General features: G+C 38.9%; 1 protein-coding gene across 7 annotated transcripts in view; it reads right to left on the bottom strand.

Moving 5' to 3' along the window:
- The window catches only part of PARD3B (par-3 family cell polarity regulator beta), a 1,152,086-nt gene that overhangs the window by 540,625 nt on the left and 591,139 nt on the right, over positions 1–20,322 (bottom strand). The window contains exon 1 of one of the 7 annotated variants that reach the window (XM_044924803.2): positions 16,578–16,644. The exons of the other annotated variants lie outside the window; for them this stretch is intronic. Within the exon in view, the coding sequence (XP_044780738.1) occupies positions 16,578–16,610 (33 nt within the window). The 5' untranslated portion in view covers positions 16,611–16,644. Of the gene's footprint in view, positions 1–16,577; positions 16,645–20,322 lie in introns of those variants that run through there. 7 annotated transcript variants of the gene reach the window in all.

Below are 20,322 nucleotides of genomic sequence, written 5' to 3'. Positions count from 1 at the left end.
ATCTAAGAAATAGTGCCTAATTCAAGGTCACAAAGATTTATTCCTGTTTTTCCTAAGAGTTTTATAGTGTTAGCTCTTGTATTTAGGTCTATTACTATTTTGAGTTAATTTTCGTACATGGTGTGAGGTAGGGAAGACAATTTCTTCTTTGCATGCAGATATTAAGTTATGCCAGCATTAGCTGTATTAATGCCCTTATCAAAACTCATTTGACCAAAAATGCACGGTTGATTTCTGGACTCTCAATTTTATCCCATTGATCTGTATTCTATGTTAGTACTACATAGTCTTGCATATTGTAGCTTTGTACTAAATTCTGGCTTTTTAAAAAAATGTTTGTTTTGACTATTCTGGGTGTCTTGCCTTTTCATATGAATTTTAGAATCTGAGCATCATCTTTTTTTTTTTTTGCAAAAATGCCAGTTGGGTTTTGATAAGGATCACACTGGACCTGTAGCTCAATTTAGAGAGTATTACCGTCTTAAAATGAAGTCTAATCTATGAACAGTTAACAGTGGCAGTTATTAAAATAAATATTCATTTTGGCTTTGTAATTCTATATAAACATATATCCTCAAAATGTCAATGAAAAAACTGGGATGTTTGTAATATGGTTTTAACTATTTTTGATTCTTTGCTCCTATTCCAACTACAATTTTCTTGTTGATCCCATGCCAGGGTAAGAAAATAGCATATTTTCCGGTTCAAATCAACATTCTGCGAGGTTCAAAGGACTTTTTTCTAGTTCTACTTAGCTAGTAAGTAAAGGTTTTATTTATGTCAACAAAGTACTTAATGCTCCAAGTATATGAAAATGTCAGTTAGAATTTGAAAGCAATATTGGGCCAATTGCAATGTGATAATCTGCTCAAGGGTAATTCTGAGCTGACTACAGTTTTATAGCAATCACGTCAATCACTACAGACTTAAAGAACAACATTCACAGACATATGTCTAAGACAAGAGTTCTACTATTTTAAAAGTAGCAGCAAAAACTCCGCCTGGCCACAGCTATCAAGAAGGTAGTAATTATAGTTTATCATCTCAACTAACAGGCAGTGCTTGTCACTTGCCAAAATCATTTCTACATATTGCAGTGGAAGAATTCTTTCATATTCTCTAGAGATGGGGCCAGCAGACAGATGCTTAGGGCATCCGATAAGGAAACAAAGCCAGTTTCAAACTGACTTCAACAGCACCGCAGCGGTGCAGTGCTTCAAGACTTAGACAAAGGCAGCTTATTTCTTGACAGGGTCTATAAAGTCATTTTTTTTTTTACTTACCAAATGAATAACAAACAATGATTTAAGAGCACTTAGACTTTTCCTATACTAAATAATATAATGAAATGAAGAGTAACAAAATCACACATTTAAAATTGAAAATTATATATATATATATTTTTTTTTTCCTCACAGCTTATTTGAATAACTTTGAGACAAATCTGTAAAATCATGACTTTTAAATTTGGAAATAAAGGGGCAAAAATAATTTGATGATGAAGAGCTAGGGAATAAACAATGAGTGTTGAATAGCCACTATATTTCTTCAACTTCAGGCTTGAGAAATTTTAATTATGTGACTTCAAATCCTCAAACTTGCCTCCAGAAAACACAATGGTTTGCGAAGCTCTACCCTTAATCTTACTGGTAAAATGATTATAATATTTATTTTAATGTTAAAATAGATACGATCAGTGGCATTATAAAGGAATAAAGCCATGTTGAAATTTACCCGATCTCTTTCTTTTGTTCGCATTACAATCCTTTGCTCCCTAATACAGTTTAGCAGGAGGTTTTGTCTTGCTAGCCAGGCAAAGACCTTTAAGAAGTTTGTCCTTTACCTCTTTGACTATCAGAGCAGGGAACCTATCGTATGTGGCTCTCACAACAGACAAGTTTAATTAGTACAATTTTAAAAAAGCGAACATTTTTAGCAACACTTTCAGGATCACAGCAGCATTTCTGACAGCCAGAATGAGCTGGATTTAAACATCACTGTGCTATTTTTAACTTTAAAATCAACACTTACATAAATATTCCCAAACCAATTAGCAGCAGCTGGAAAGTAAAGGTGTTTACTTTAGTTAGCGCCAGTGCTCACGATGGCGAGTGTTCACGGGCTGTGTGGAGGGGGCCATGTACCAGGCGGGACACTCCTCTCTCCAGGGTGATCCTAGTGTTGGCACCAGGCTATCCTTTCGCAGTTCATGGTGGGCATAAATCACTGATTTCATACAGGAAAGTGTATTCATGATGTAGCCTCATTAAGATATACATCTCCAAATAAACTTAACACTCTTGATAAAACTTTTTGGAAGAAAACGTTACCCACATTCTCATCGCTTCTCCCTAGTCAACTGCAGCTATAAAACAAAATTAAAAACAGCTTTATAGCTCAGTTTTTCATCTCTCAGATGAGAACTGAAAGAGATGTCTCATAATCTATAGATAGCTTCCTTTGACTTACAGGTGAAAATATATGGCCTTGATTTTTGCCCCCCTCTCCATGCATTTTGGAGAAGGCAATGGCACCCCACTTCAGTACTCTTGCCTGGAAAATCCCATGGACGGAGGAGCCTGGTAGGGTGCAGTTCATGGGGTCGCTAAGAGTCGGACATGACTGAGCGAGTTCACTTTCACTTTTCACTCTCATGCATTGGAGAAGGAAATGGCAACCCACTCCAGTGTTCTTGCCTGGAGAATCGCAGGGACGGGGGACCCTGGTGGGCTGCCTTCTATGGGGTCGCACAGAGTTGGACACGACTGAAGCAACTTAGCAGCAGCAGCAGCCATGCATTTTAGCCACATATGAAACCATTTGCCCACAAAATTTTAACTGCAGTTATGTTTCCAAGTGAAGTGAAGTCGCTCAGTCGTGTCTGACTCTGCAACCCCGTGGACTGTAGTCTACCAGGCTCCTCCATCCAGGGGATTCTCCAGGCAAGAATACTGGAGTGGGTTGCCATTTCCTTCTCCAGGGGATCTTCCCGACCCAGGGATCGAACCTGGGTCTCCCACATTGCAGGCAGACGCTTTAACCTCTGAGCCACCAGGGAAGCCCGAGTTTCCAGAAGCTATGTTTCCAAAGCTCAGGTGTATTTTATAACAAGATTTGCATTCTGAAAAGCCAACTGCAAGTTTCTTTTGAAATTGCACATGAAATTTAGAGAGTAATAGAAAAATTATACAGAGACGATTTGAATGCCAGGTTACGTGCCTGGTGCTCATACATAAACATCATGTAAATTTTAAAATTAAAATTCTGGGCATAATTTCAGAATATTTGTTTTGACTTTTTAGAACAAGAATATCTGTGCTAGAGTAAAAACAAGTTGTATTTGATACGCACACATATGAGATGAACATGCATTTTGGTAGTCAAACACCGTTACTGAAGCTTGACCTAATCCATTTTCTTCAGGCCTTAGGCAATGCCTTGCCATGGGAAATATCTCAGCTGGCTTCATAGATCCCACCCCAAAATATTTCAGTTCTAGCAATTTAATATACCTGCAATTTTTCATATAAATAATACATGTGTTTATTCATTCTATATGTAAAACAAATGCAAATATTATATATAATGTATATTAGATTGTATATCCATATATATGCATATTAATAGAAATTGGCACTGTGTTATAGTAAGTAGTGTAGATCTTCAGAAATCCTAGACAACATTAAGAAAGCCCTGGAAAGAATGGTGCTGAAAGGTTAGTCTAGTCCACTCGTTTTACAGCTAAGAAACTGAGACCCAGAAGGGTGAAGTGGCAAGCATTTCAACTTAACTGTGCTAAGGGTAGAGGCAGAATCCAGGATTCTTGATTCTTAATTCAGTGCTCTTTCTGTGTACCATGGTAAACAGTTGTTGACTTATGAATGCTGCTCTTAGTATTTTTTTTTTTCCTTTTTTGTTTCAATGACTAATACTATCTTGGATATACTTCACCCATCTTTCAAAGATCTCACAACATTTTCTGTATAACCAGAGGCATATTCACGACAACCCTAAATAATTTGTAGGCATTCCTATCCAATACGTGGGCATATTGAAGGGGAAAAAGCTTAATGTCTTGTTCAAAGTGAAACTAAGGGTCAAAAAAAGAACCAAGAATATTTAGAACTCGCATGTCCTAAGATTGAAGTTTGTAGGCAAGCATGCTAAACATATTTACCTTGTGATGTCTCTTTGCTGCTGATTTTAGATAAATGTTGTGAGCAAACAATATTATGAAGCTTAAAAAAAGGATTTATGTGAAAAACTGTCAAGCATTTCATTAATCTAGAGATGAGCTCTAATAACTGCATTTTAGGATAAAGTTATTTTTTGAGAACACAATTAAAGTAGATCAATCTACTAACTAATCTCAAAGCTTTGGCTTCTGAGGTACATGTGCACACATATACATATATATACACTCACTGCTAAACAACAGGAGTTACCGTAATGCTTATAGGGTAAACACTAGACTGAGTTTAAACAATTCTGGATTTTGTACAACACAATGATGTGCTAAGTCGCTTCAGTAGTGTCCAACTCTTTGTGACCCCACGGACTTAGCCCATCAGTCTCTTCTGTCCATGGGATTCTCCATGCAAGAATACTGAAGGGGGTTGCTGTGCCTGCCTCAAGGGCATCTTCCCGACCCAGGGATGGAACCTGAGTCTCCTCCGTCTCCTGCATTGGCAGGCGGTTTACCACTAGTACCACCTGGGAAGCCTGAGTGAATACAGTACACCGGAAGTCAGTGATATTCCAGCTGACAGTCTCATGCAGTTGTGATACATGAGATGACGCACTGCATGGGTGCATTCCCATTGACTCTCCACACATGCAGAGTTAGTCACACCTTCTCCTCATCTGGCTTGTGTTCAAGAGATACTGCCTGGTTTTAATAAAAGTAAGACAGACCAAATTAATGTATTATAGTAAAATTAAGCTTTGCTCTGAAACAAAGGAGACAGAAGGAGAACAATGGAGAAGGTTCCAACAGAAGTTCTCTCATAGTTTTGACTGGTGATGTCACCTAATCTCCTGACCCTCTCCTTTATTATCTGTAAAACAAAGATAAGAAGATTTCTAAGGTCTATTCCAGGTACAAAATATCCCATAACTTAGTAAAGGGACAGCAAGTAGTCCTCACTGAAGAAAAATAAAAAAAAAATTTCAACAGATAAAATAAGGGGTGAACAAATTTATTTGGAAAGCTTCCCTTGTGAAGCAACCCTCAAGGAGACATTACGTACTTTCTTCACATACCGATTCTGAATAACTTTCAGGGGACAAATATATGACATGAGGTAAAAATCTACTTAAAATAAAACTAAAATGCTCCCTCCATGCCTCATTCTCTTTATCTTCATCTATGATTTTTTTCCTGGCTATTCCCTTTCCTCCTTACCATTAACAACTAGCAGAATTAAGAGTTCATTGTTAAGATTTTCCAGGATTTTGACTTAGATTTGAGAAGATAGTTTAAAAAAAATCTTTTTTTAATGCATAACTTACACATTTTACCTGCTGAGATTTTGTTGTTATTGTTCGTTTGTGTTTTGTTTGTTATTTTAGAAAACTATATGGTGACCTTGACTAAACCTGATATCAGGCAGTTAAAACACACTATTATACTTAAAAAAAAAAAAAAAAAGTGGGAGGAGGAGAGGAATTGTGTTCTGTTTGTGAGATCTGAGTTGACCAACTAGGTTGATCAGCCTTATTTAGGTATCAAAAAGGAAACTCATTACTGATGTCAAGATCAGCATTTGTTGACTTTTCAACCTAACACCAACACCTATGGCTGTGCTGCTTCCCAAGCAAATATATTCATTGAAAAGGCTGCTTTAAAAACTTTAGAACTGTGAAAGTTCAGAAGTTCAACAAGGAAATCCTGCAACAGCTGTTTTGAGATCCACTGTTTCTTACTCAAACTTAAATAACACATTCCAAAAGTGATAAAAAGAAATCTGGAAAACACACACAAGCATATATATATTTGCGCATATATATATATACGCGCAAATATATATATATTTGAAATATATATTTTATATATATATTATATATATATAATATAATATATATTTTAAATATATATTTCAATATATATATATTGAAATATATATTTCAAATATATATATATTTCAAATACAAGACTGACACAAATATGATTATAATGACTGCTTCAGTTTATAATTGGGCTTCCCTTAACTTATATGCAGAGTACATCATGAGAAACGCTGGGCTGGAAGAAGCACAAGCTGGAATCAAGATTGCCAGGAGAAATATCAATAACCTCAGATATGCAGATGACACCACCCTTATGGCAGAAAGTGTACAGGAACTAAAAAGCCTCTTGATGAAAGTGGAAAGAGGAGAGTGAAAAAGTTGGCTTAAAGCTCAACATTCAGAAAAAGAAGATCATGGCATCTGGTCCCATCACTTCATGGGAAATGGATGGGGAAACAGTGGAAACAGTGTCAGACTTTATTTTTGGGGGCTCCAAAATCACTGCAGATGGTGACTGCAGCCATGAAATTAAAAGACGCTTACTCCTTGGAAGGAAAGTTATGACCAACCTAGATAGCATATTAAAAAGCAGAGATATTACTTTGCCAATGAAGGTTCATCTAGTCAAGGCTACGGTTTTTCCAGTAGTCATGTATGGATGTGAGAGTTGGACTATAAAGAAAGCTGAGTGCCGAAGAATTGATGCTTTTGAACTGTGGTGTTGGAGAAGACTCTTGAGAGTCCCTTGGACTGCAAGGAGATCCAACCAGTCCATTCTGAAGGAGATCAGCCCTGGGATTTCTTTGGAAGGAATGATGCTAAAGCTGAAACTCCAGTACTTTGGCCACCTTATGCGAAGGGTTGACTCATTGGAAAAGACTCTGATGCTGGGAGGGATTGGGGGCAGGAGGTGAAGGGGACGACAGAGGATGAGATGGCTGGATGGCATCACCAACTCGATGGACGTGAGTCTGAATGAACTCTGGGAGTTGGTGATGGACACGGAGGCCTGGCGTGCTGCGATTCATGGGGTCGCAAAGAGTCGGACACAACTGAGCGACTGAAATGAACTGAACTGTAGCTCAGCTTAAAGAATCTGCCTGCAATGCAGGAGACCTGGGTTCGATCCCTAGGTTGGGAAGATCCCTGGAAAAGGGAAAGGCTACCCACTCCAGTATTTTGGCCTGGAGAATTCCATGGACTGTGTAGTCCATGGTGTTGCAAAGAGCTGGACATGACTGAGTGACTTTCACTTTCAGTTTATAATTGGATTACTTCCACAGCTTAGTTACAGCTAATTTCCCCCTAGCTTTCTGTATCATTGAATCCATCAAAACTTCTTGAGTCCAATGCTTAGGTACACTAAGACAGTGCTGTTTACTCATGAAAAGGTGAAGATCTTGAACAATACAGCACATTCTCCCATGAAGGTCTGCTTCAGATCATGCTCTCATCGTAAAAGAAGATCAAAGGCATTATAAATACCTGCTTCACTTCCATTTACTCTCTCTCTTGAAACTATAGCACCTTCTCAAATATTTAGAATACAAATCTGCCCAAATGGACAGTTTGATGGCACTAGGGTTTCATTTGTAACTACAAACCATCACCTACAGCTGGCAAATATAAAAAGACTTGAGGGAGTTGGGATAATTCAGCAATTACAAAAATTTCTAGCTTAACTGTTTTTCTTGTGGTTGAAATATATTTCAATCAGGTTTGATTCCAATAAATGTACCTTATGCAATGAAGCAAAGCTACACAAATTCCAGGCTTGGTTAGGAGAGTGTACAGATAAAAGAACATATTATTAAAGGAATATTTTTTCATCTGCACATGCATTTCACTAATGCCAGTACAGGCACACTCCTCTGCCAGTCTGCATTACAAGTCTTTCCTATGAAAATAGGCTGCAGAAAATGTTGAATCCATAACCAAGTCCGTGGAGACTTGTTTTAGGAGGTAGTAGTAGCAGTGTTAGTCTCTCAGTCATGTCTGACTCTTTGCCACCCCTGCCAGGCTCCTCTGTCCATGCGCTTCTTCAGGCAAGAATAATGGAGTGGATTGCCATTCCCTTCTTCAGAGTATCTTCTCTACCCAGGGATCGAACCTGGGCCTTCTGCACTGCAGGTGGATTCTTACCATCTGAACTACAGGAAAGAGGTAGGGAGAGGGGATACAAGCACAGGGATTTGCATGTATACTTTGTTTAGTAAGAACTTTCCCCAAAATTCTCAAAACGTAGCAAGTCAAAGTCTGTGTTGAAAAATCTTTTACAATTATCAGATGGAAAACTAAGTTTACAACTTATCTTGGTCCATGAATAAGGCAAGTTCAAGGACTCTTCTTTTTTTCCCCATCAGTCTTTAACATGCCTCCTAAGTCTTTATCTTTCTATAGACATTTCACTCTCATCTAGCCCCTCATCAAAGTCCCCCCACACTGCCATGAGTACTGGTTTCTCTCCTATGGCCTCCATTTATCTTTCCACACAATCATTTTGCCATTCACTTTGTCATTCTTGCATTTCACTTTGTGACACCTTTATTGGAAGCCTCTGGTTTCAAAAACTATCTCACTAGCTTATAAGACCTATTGAAAATAAACAACGTGGGGAAGGATTTTTCTCAGACAACCTAAGATGCCCTTGAAGCAATCCTTACCATGATGTGTGTGAAGGATGAAGAACAGCAGGAGAGACAGAAGTCCTGTACAGAGAGAAGAAGTGGGGTAATCTGGAGTAGGGTGCACCATCTTGGGTTTTAACAGCATGTAGAAGCAGCTCTAAATAAAGTGTGGTGGTATGACCCACGAAGGATGGCTGTAGTCATGGGCAGCAGTCTGCAAAAGGTTTGTTTTATGTTTTGTGCTCTTAGGTGTGGAGATACTACAGAGATTTGGAAGAGATGCTGCAGAAGTTTTTCAGTTGCTAAGTCATGCCCTACGCTTTGAGACCTCATGGATTGTAGCCTGCCAGGCTCCTCTGTCCTCTACTATCTTCTGGAGTTTGACTAAACTCAGGTCCATTGAGTCAGTGATGCTATCTAACCATCTCATCCTCTGCTGCTCCCTTCTCCTTTTGCCTTCAATCTTTCTCAGCATAAGAAAGCTGCAGAAGTAGCTATAACCAAACCAGAACCTCCTCAAGTCATATGAGGAAACCAACATACATTTCTATTCGAATACAAATGTCTTCTACTTAAAACTGCTTACAGAGTTTGAGGAGAGGGTGGAAACCACTGTCTTAATTAAGAACATTTCGCTGACTGAGCCATTAATAGCTGTCTACAACACCACTGCTTGCCTGGCAAAACTCCATCCATTCTTGAAAATCCTTTAGCAGAGTGGGTGTTCTTCCGTAGAACACTGTGCACAGACTTAGTCTCCCTCCTCAGGCCACTTGTGTGCCACACAGAAGCTCTACAATGGCATTCATCTCAGGGTAAGTGATGTTTCCTTTACAGGTCTGTCTCCCTTCTTGAGATGAGGAATGTGGAAGGTGTCTTTTCCATCTTTGTATACCTATCACCTAGCACAGGACTAAAATATGACAGATATTCCACTTTGGAGAGGAGTTCACTGGAATAAGAAACCATTTCCCTAGAAATTCTTTCCCTTAATGGCTCTTAGGGAACAAATATATATATATGTGTGTGTGTGTGTGTGTGTTAGTTGCTTAGTCGTGTCCGACTCTTTGCAACCCCAGAGACTGCAGCCCACCAGGCCCCTCCATCCATGGTATTCTCTGGGCAAGAACACTGGAGTGAGCTGCCATTTCCTTCTCCAAAAGAAACTATAGAAAGAAAGAAAGTGAAGTTGCTCAGTTGTGTCCAACTCTTTGAGACCCCATGGACTGTAGCCTACCAGACTCCTCCATCCATGTAATTTTCCAGGCAAGAGTACTGGAGTGGGTTGCTATTTCCTTCTCCTACATATACATACATACATACATACATATATATATATATACATATATATATATATATATATATCCTAACATTAATGAATCCTGTAAAATGTGCTGAGTCATTATGCATGACTCTAGGCTTTGAGGGAAAGAGGAATGGAGATTAGAAATCAAAGATGAATATGACACAGTCTTTGCATTCAAAGCTGCAAGCTAGCTAGAATCATCACCAGAGCCATCTCTGGCAAGAGAAATTAAAGCAGAATTGAAAGCTAATCTTTATTTATGGATTGAAATAACTGAAGTAAATGAGGCACCAATTTGCACCTGCCTGTTTATGTTTCTTTATATGTGCTTTAATGTATTGATGTGCTCAGTTGTGGCTAACTCTTTGGGACCCCATGGACTGTAGCCTGCCAGGTTCCTCTGTCCATGGGATTTTCCAGGCAAGATACTGGAATTTTCCAGGCAACTGGAGTGGGTTGCCATTTTTTCCTCCAATATGAGCATTTATATTTTATTTCTTATAATGTAATTTAGAATGACTTGTTATTTATAAAATGTATTTAAACCAATATTTAAAACCATTTAAGTTCTACAGTGGCTAGAAGTTTGAGTTTGTCAGGCTTTGGTCAGCTGGGAAAGGAACCCTGTCCTATTGAAACCCCAACATCCTGGACCTCCAGACTGGAGAGTACTGATCATGGTGGGGACTTCCACCTGAAGCAGGACTGGGAGCAAGGGCCCATCATTGCAGCAAAGCTGTTTTGAAACTTTTGCTCAATATTCCTCTTTTCTTTGCACTTTCTCATTTCTTCATATCCAAACGGGTCAAGTTAATAAAATTTCTTGGATCAATTGTCTTTTGCCATGTTTTTTTCCCTCTTTGGGCATCCTTTATCCTTTAAGAGTATATCCCTTCCTAAATGCCTCCAACCCTTCCTTTTCCACTATTTTCAAGAATGTTCTGAAATTCTTTCACAAATTCAGGAATTTCTTCTAGTATTGATTCTGCCACTCTGATTTAAATGAAAACTGACTTTGCCTGGTGAAACCACTTCCTCAGCAGTCCTCTGAAGCAGAACATGATCATTTTCTTCATGCTGCCAAGCCCCATCCTGGAGTTGCTTCTAGACAGAGATGCAAAGCTTCCTCCTTTGGAAACTGCCATAGCATTCTGCTTCCCCATCCCCTGCTCACTGTCTTCAGCCACCAATCTCCAGGCTGGTCCTCCATCCTTTCCTCTTGCCCCATCATGTCACTTCATGTATCTTTTCCTCTCCATGCTGTATCTCTTACTCTCATCCCAGCTGACTCCCTTTTACACCTTGACTTTGCTCAATACCTTCTTGCTTCTGTTTCAGAAACTAACCAAAAGCAAAAACATAAGCAGCTAAGGAAGGGTTCTAAGCCAAGTCCTCATTATTTGCCAAAGAGAGGTTCTTGAGAATCAAAATATACTAAATGATATGGTTGCTCAGGACTAGTGAACCCATGGATAAAATGGTAAATGGTAATAATTCAGTTCACAAACACTTATTTAAGTCCCCTTTGTTCCAGGCACTGTGTCAAGTGCTAGGGGTAAAATACATATTCTTCACCTTAAAGAGCTTATTCTATAGAGGGAAGAACAGAGAGGCTGGAGAGGAGTTGATAGTGACTGTTCTCCGCACTGTTCCCTTGCACATGCTCTATAATTCAACTCCACTGAACACCAGACAGATCCCAACTGCATGGCTAGTCTTTCTCCAACCTCAGCCCCATTCCATGTTCAACAGCAGGTATAAGCCAACAGACTAACGGAAATTAGCTATGCTCCATCTAAAACCGTGTTTCTAAAATTTTTTTTATCATTTGTGACCAAGTCACAGTCACCTACAAAACAAATGACAATAATGTATAGATGTATATACACTCCTAATATAGATGTATATATGCACACACATACAGAATTCTGCACAAAACATCCAGGCTTTCTACATTCCTCAGTCTTGTTATGATCTCAAGGTTAAGAACTGATATTCAGCTGTTAATCCAAGCCCATATCTTTGACAGAATCATAAGAGATTGGTCCCACAGAAATGATAATACATATTTTCACAGACACATCTTTAAACAGTGATTGCTATGTATAAGGGACAATAACTGAATAGGGACGGAGGTGGCTGCTACAGATAAAAAACCAGAGTGGGCGTAGGGGGATATATCACCAACCACACTGCTCATCACTTTCCTGAGATCCTCTGGGGAGGGGAGAGGTGCAGTACAGACATCCCTTCAAAATCTGTCAGCAAATACTGTGATCTTTTCTGAAGCCTCCTTGACAAGCTAAGTCAGTCCTACACATGAACTTCCTAGTCACATCGTGCTGTGGCAAAATTACAAATTATCACATGCTTTGGACCTTTGGCTTACATGCAGTATGTACGAAATTTCAAATGTTGAATGTGTGAGTGCTAAAGGTGTGATGTTCCTGATGAGTACTAGTTCATTTGTCGTCTATTCTGGGACTGACAAGTTTCAGCCTCTGAGCCTAAAGTTCTTACTCCAACCTCTGATCCAGAAAATTACTACAAGTATGGGGCAAGGTTACATTCTAATTAGATTTCTTAATTCACATTCTTAAAACTGCTCGTATTGGATGGTGATTATTTAATCCAAATGTCATCTCTGGATTAATCTTTGAAACCCATTCAGATTCACCAAATGGGCATAGTTAGTGGAGCAATTCTGCAGGATGAGAAATTTAGGCAATGAAAACTGCTAGAGGATGAACTGTTAGACCACTTAAAAGTTCTGATTCCTCTAACAGAAGAGCCATAAACCAGTTTCATAAAGATTTCCCCCAGGTCACAGGAAAGACTGGCATGCTGCAGTCCAGGGGGTCCCAAAGAGTCAGACACAACTGAGTGACTGAACTGAAGACACAGGACAATTCTTTCAGCACAGCATGTGCATCACTACCAACTCTCCCACCTCTGTGTTCACTAGGCTTCAAGAATACGGTACACAGGCTCAGGAAACACTGTATAATAAATGTCACCTGAAATCCTCATGAAACTGACATGGCTCCCATCATACAAAGTTGGAAGAAAGCAAGCCAGTCAGTTCATGTTGGTCTCTGCTTGATTTTTATTCAGTTCAGTTCAGTTGCTCAGTTGTGTCTGACTCTTTGCCACCCCATTGACTGCAGCATGCCAGGCTTCACTGTCTATCACCAACTTCCAGAGATTGCTCAAACTCATGTCCATCGAGTCAGTGATGCCATTCAACCATCTCATCCTCTGTCATCCCCTTCTCCTTTTGACTTCAATCTTTCTCAGCATTAGGGTCTTTTCCAATGAGTCAGTTATTTGCATAAGGCAGTGAGAGTACTGGAGTTTCAATTTCAGCATCAGTCCTTCCAATGAATATTCAGGACTGATTTCCTTTAGGATGGACTGGTTTAAAATCCTTGCAGTCCGAGGGACTCTCAAGAGATTTCTCCAGCACCACAGTTCAAAAGCATCAATTCTTCAGTGCTCAGCTTTCTTTACAGTCCATCTCTCATCTATACATGACTACTGGAAAAACCATAGCTTTGACTAGATGGACCTTGGTTGGCAGAATAACGTTTCTGCTTTTTCTTATGTTGTCTAGGTTGGTCATAGCTTTTCTTCCAAGGAGCAAGCATTTCCCAATTTCATGGCTGCAGCCACCATCTGTAGTGATTTTGAAGCCCAAAAAAATAAAGTCTCTTACTGTTTCCACTGTTTCCCATCTATTTGCCATGAAGTGATGGGATCAGATGCCATGATCTTCGTTTTCTGAATGTTGAGCTTTAAGCCAACTTTTTCACTCTCCTCTTTCACTTTCATCAAGAGGCTCTTTAGTTCTTCTTCACTTCTGCCATAAGTGTGGTATTATTTGCATATCTGAGGTTATTGTTATTTCTCCTGGCAACCTTGATTCCAGCTTGTGCTTTATCCAGCTTGGTATTTCGCAAGATGTACTCTGCATATAAGTTAAATAAGTAGAGTGACAATATACAGACTTGATGTATTCCTTTCCCAATTTGGAACTAGTCTGTTGTTCCATGTCCAGTTCTAACTGTTGCTTCCTGACCTGCATACAGATTTCTCCAGAGGCATGTCAGGTGGTCTGGAATTCCCATCTCTTTCAGAATTTTCCACAGTCTGTTGTGATCCACACAGTCAAAGACTTTGGTATAGTCAATAAAGCAGAAATAGATGTTTTTCTGGAACTCTCTTGCTTTTTCTATGATCCAACAGATGTTGGCAATTTGATCTCTGGTTTCTCTGGCTTTTCTAAATCCAACTTGAACATCTGGAAGTTCACAGTTCACATACTGTGGAAGCCTGGCTTGGAGAACTGTAAGCATTACTTTGCTAGCATGTGAGATGAGTGTTCTTTTGCGGTAGTTGGAACATTCTTTGGCATTGCCCTTCTTTTGGATTAGAATGGAAACTGATATTTTCCAGTCCTTTGGCCACTGCTGAGTTTTCCAAATTTGCTGACATATTGAGTGCAGCACTTTCACAGCATCATCTTTCAGGAGTTGAAATAGCTCAGCTGAAATTCCATCACCCCCACTAGCTTTGTTCACAGTGATGCTTCCTGAAGCTGACTTGACTTTGCATTCCAGAATGTCTGGGTCTGTGAGTGATCACACCATCATGGTTATCTGGGTCACGAAGACCTTTTTTGTATAGTTCTTCTGTGTATTGTTGACACCTCTTCTTAATATCGTTTGTGTTAGGTCCGTACCATTTCTGTCCTTTCTTGTGTCCACCTTTGCATGAAATATTTCCTTGGTATCTCTAATTTTCTTAAAGAGGTCTCTATTCTTCCCCATTCCATTGTTTTCCTCTATTTCTTTGCACTGATCACTAAGGAAGACTTTCTTATTTCTCCATGCTATTCTTTGGAACACTTCATTCAAATGGGTTTATCTTTCCTTTTCTCCTTTGCCTTTTGCTTCTCTTCTTTTCACAGCTATATGTAAGGCCTCCTCAGACAACCATTTTGCCTTCTTGCATTTCTTTTTCTTGGGTATGGTCTTGATCTCTGCCTCCTGTACAATGTCACGAGCCTCTGTCCATAGCTCTTCATGTACTCTGTCTTCCAGATCTAATCCCTTGAATCTACTTGTCACTTCCACTGTATAATCGTAATGGATTTGATTTTGGTCATACCTGAATGGTCTAGTGTTTTTCCCTACTTTCTTCAATATAAGTCTGAATTTGGCAATAAGGAGTTCATGATCTGAGCTACAGACAGCTCCCAGTCTTATTTTTGCTGACTGTATAGAGCTTCTCCATCTTTGACTGCAAAGAGTATCATCAGTCTGATTTTGGTATTGACTATCTGGTGATGTCCATGTGTAGAGTCTTCTCTTGTGTTGTTGGAAGAGGATGTTTGCTATGACCAGTGTGTTCTCTTGGCAAAATTCTATTAGCCTTTGCCCTGCTTCATTCTGTACAAGGCCAAATTTGCCAAATACTCCAGGTATCTCTTGACTTCCTCCTTTTGCATTCCAGTCCCCTATAATGAAAAGGACATCTTTTTTGGGTGATAGTTCTAGAAGGTCTTGAAGGTCTTCATAGAACCCTTCAACTTCAGCTTCTTCAGTGCTACTGATTTGGGCATAGACTTGGATTACTGTGATATTTATTTTTATTAGCTTATCATGAGTGTTTATATTTAGTGAATGAATGAATCAGTGAGCAAGCCAGTCCACCTACCTCGATGTCTGACTGTGGCCAGACTGTATTCTCATGCCTCCTCCCAAAGAAACATAGGCAAGTGCACTCTTTCATAACTGTATATAGAAATAACAAGCCAAAGAAAAATTGTACCTTTCTGCTGAGTGACTTCTTAACAAAATATAAATTTATAAATAGTTGTAATATTTGAATGTTCCCTGAACTATATTTTTCTACCATGATACATATAATAGAAGAGAATGGTTTAAAAAGGAACAAGCAGTTATTTTTCAATATATTACAGATGACTTACTCAATTCCATGTAACACAGCAAAACAGAGCCCCAAACAAGAAAGAAGAAGTTCTCTAATGAAAGATTCCCTGGACTTTAACAAAATAGAGTTTCTTCTAATCCAATTTCTGTTAAGATGTCTGTCACAACACCATCTCCCCAGCCCTCAGCCATGCCTCATCAGTGATGAAACCTCACACTTTTAATGAACAACCAGGGTGGCATAGAGAAGTGCATGCTTCCTGACAGATGAGGGTTTTTAAACTGAGTGGTGATGTAAACCTCTCTCTGCTCTTATTACAAGGGAAATACTTCTGCAGTAGCTGAGGACCCTCAGGTGATGTATCTCTACAGAATACAGCAAATGGCCTATCCACTTGTGAGGCAATCACAGTAGATTAAAATCACAGCATTTAACAGCTCTTCAGAAGGGAATGGCAACAGGAAACAAAAATAATAGGTCTATATAATCAAATTATTGATTACTTTTCTGTGGATCACTTTCTTCTAAGGAATGGTCAGATCACAAATATGATGACAAAGAAAAAGCTTGGTGTTAATTCATTCTTAAAGACAGAAATGCATGCATGCAGAAAGCATAATGGTTAGAATGCTCAATGGATGAAAAAAAGAGTATGAACAAAATAATAGACGCAGTCTTACCCTCTGCTCCAGTAAATACAGAAGAGACTCCATGAGACTTGAGGTTCAGATTTGTCATCTCACCCCAAAGAGAAATGTATAGCAATTTGGTGGCTGGTGGGAAATAGCCACAAGGGAACCCCCTAATTTTATCCTTCCCTGCAATCCCACTGCCAGATTTGAAGCCATTCTTTAGCAGTTTCTTAGGTAGGGCATCCAGTCATCAGATGATACCACCACATGGAATGAGTCTGGATCTAGTTTTCTTATTGCAACTTGTAAAGCTGTTGTGATTAGCAACACTTTAAATGTGGTGGAGTTTCTTTGCTTTTTAATGTTATTTTCATTGGTGATATTTTCCATCTGAAACTCTTTAACATTAACACTGATGAAATGATGACATTCAATTCACATTGATGGCTTTTCAAAACACTACTTTTCACAGACTTTTACTTTTCCCTCTACATACTATTGGATAAAGCAATGTTTCAATAGATTCTTTATCTCTTTCATTTCTCAAATATTCCCACTACAAATGCCATTTTATGAAATGAGAACCTGCTAAAATATGACCATTTTTGAGCATAGTACTAAAGACAGGAATAAAAGTAGAGACAATTTACTCATCAAATGGTCATGGTCAATGACTTTTTTAAAAAAACTAGTTATGGGATGCCAGGCTTAAAAAAAGTCAAGTTCCATGCCCCAGTTCAGACTAAGAACCTCTGTTATTTAATTAGCATTGAGAAAAAAATAAATAGAGCATCTAGTTTACAGAAGGTATATTGTTCGATGGACAAAGAATGGCAGTTTTAATCAGTGAAGGAACAAGTTGTGTGTTTTTCTTTTTTTTTTTAAGCTAAAATTTAAAGGAAACTAAAAAGAGAGCTCAAAATATCATGTCCCAAAATAGGGAATATTTTCCATCTTCAGTTTGGATGCACTTTTAAGTTCAGACATATTTTATTATTAATAGTCTTATCAAAGAAGAGTTAAAAAATACAAGAAAAAGAAAAAAAAAACCATGAAAAGCCTTAATTAATTTTGACAGCAACTGCATTAAAATGAACTGTTAAATAAACTTCTAAAAGTCTTTAAGCAGTGAAAGCTAGAGGAGGGCTGCTAACAATGCCCCTATCCAAAATCTTAATTTCAATTATCTGCTCTATTTACAACTTGATGCTTTACAACATGCCAGAAGGGATGGCTTAGTGGTCTAAGCATCTGGTTTTGAATTGCTGTGTTCCTTGAACTCAGTTCAGTTCAGTTCAGTCGCTCAGTCATGTCTGACTCTTTGTTCCTTGAATTCAGTTCAGTTCAGTTCAGTCGTTCAGTCTTGTCTGACTCTTTGCAACCCCATGAATCGCAGCACGCCAGGCCTCCCTGTCCATCACCAACTCGCAGAGTTCATTCAGACTCATATCCATCGAGTCAGTGATGCCATCCAGCCATCTCATCCTCTGTCGGCCCCTTCTCCTCCTGCCCCCAATCCCTCCCAGCATCAGAGTCTTTTCCAATGAGTCAACTCTTCGCATGAGGTGGCCAAAGTACTGGAGTTTCAGCTTTAGCATCATTCCTTCCAAAGAAATCCCAGGGCTGATCTCCTTCAGAATGGACTGGTTGGATCTCCTTGCAGTCCAAGGGACTCTCAAGAGTCTTCTCCAACACCACAGTTCAAAAGCATCAATTCTTTGGTGCTCAGCCTTCTTCACAGTCCAACTCTCACATCCATACATGACCACTGGAAAAACCATAGCCTTGACTAGACGGACCTTTGTTGGCAAAGTAATGTCTCTGCTTTTTAATATGCTATCTAGGTTGGTCATAACTTTCCTTCCAAGGAGTAAGTGTCTTTTAATTTCATGGCTGCAGTCACCATCTGCAGTGATTTTGGAGCCCAAAAAAATAAAGTCTGACACTGTTTCCACTGTTTCCCCATCTATTTCCCATGAAGTGATGGGACCAGATGCCATGATCTTCGTTTTCTGCATGTTGAGCTTTAAGCCAACTTTTTCACTCTCCACTTTCACTTTCATCAAGAGGCTTTTGAGTTCCTCTTCACTTTCTGCCATAAGGGTGGTGTCATCTGCATATCTGAGGTTCTTGATATTTCTCCTGGCAATCTTGATTCCAGCTTGTGTTTCTTCCAGTCCAGCGTTTCTCATGATGTACTCTGCATAGAAGTTAAATAAAACAGGGTGACAATCTACAGCCTTGACGTGCTCTTTTTCCTATTTGGAACCAGTCTGTTGTTCCATGTCCAGTTCTAACTGTTGCTTCCTGACCTGCATACAGATTTCTCAAGAGGCAGGTCAGGTGGTCTGGTATTCCCATCTCTTTCAGAATTTTCCACAGTTTATTGTGTTCCTTGAATTACATCATTTAATTCACTCCCAGTCCTTGTAGGGGCTGGATATACAGACAAGTCACAACAATACCTGTGGACTTATTCATCCCGGGCCTTTCAAACTGATAGTGAAACCAGGGGCTGATCTTAAGTTGTTCCTTCTCTTTTGTAAGCGAGCTTCTCTAATGGCTCAGAGGGTATAGCGTCTTCATGCAGTACAGGTAGACCTGGGTTTGATCCCTGGGTCAGGAAGATCCTCTGGAGAAGGAAATGGCAACCCACTCCAGTACCTTTGCCCGGAAAATCCCATTGATGGAGGAGCCTGGTAGGCTACAGTCCATGGGGTCGCAAAGAGTCAGACACGACTGAGTGATTTCACTTTCCTTTCTCTTTTGTAACTGCAACAAACCCTACTCTGAATAAAGATTAATCTCTCTCCATACTTTAGGAATGCCCCCAAAGATCCTCTCCAATGTAGTGAAATAAAGTAGCATTTTAAAAACATGATAAAAATATATGATAGTCAAATTAAAGTTATAGCAACTAAAGTTTTCAAAACTGGAACAAAATTGCTGCAAAGGCAATTCAAACCATGTAGAACTAGGTGCCACTGGATGTCTTGGTCTCTGAGGAAATATAAAGAGAAGTCTCTGTGATTGCTCCCATGTAGACCATGTTTTTATTGCCTGTTCTTTCATATTCTATGTGTATTTTTCATGGAAAATTAAAAGGTCACAAGAGAGCCCACATAGAATGCTCCTGTCATGCAAACATGCCTGCACTATGTGGGTTTCTAAAGAGCTCTAATTCAAAACCTATTTGGTAAAATCTATTCTTTCTGTAATATTTATTGTTACCTGGAGGAAAACATTAGTAGATCTTATTGAAGTCTTCACTAAAATAGCAAATTAACTGAGGTTAGAAATGCCATAATTAATTAGACCAGCTCTTCTTCACTTGAAATCCAGAACCATTACCAAGTGATAGTAACCTGCCCTTACCAATAAAGCTATATGGCTAATAGAGCAGTATGCTCTGTGTTAAAACAGCATCATCACAAATTGTACAGTTATTACACTTGACCTTCTACTATTTTTCAGAATTCCACATCCTTTTTTGCAATGAACAATTCTGAGCAAATATAGTACTCTAGAACATGGAAAAATAAACTCAATATTGAAATAGCAGTAAAGATTTTAGAGTCAATAATTTGATAGAAAACACTTCAAATAAAGTGTTTATGCTTGACATGAAATTTAAGACAGAAAATTCAAAGATGTGAAAATACCAATGACTATTATTTAAAATATGTAAATGTCAAGGGAAGAAATGAATGATAAATGCAGACACTAGTAATTTAAAGTGAAAAAAGAATCATGTCATGGATAATTTACAAGATATATGAAATAATCTTTTCTA

The sequence above is a fragment of the Bubalus bubalis genome, chromosome 2, assembly GCF_019923935.1.
Source record: "Bubalus bubalis isolate 160015118507 breed Murrah chromosome 2, NDDB_SH_1, whole genome shotgun sequence".
In the NCBI taxonomy this organism is placed as follows: domain Eukaryota; kingdom Metazoa; phylum Chordata; class Mammalia; order Artiodactyla; family Bovidae; genus Bubalus; species Bubalus bubalis.
This window is presented reverse-complemented; position numbering and strand designations above follow the sequence as displayed.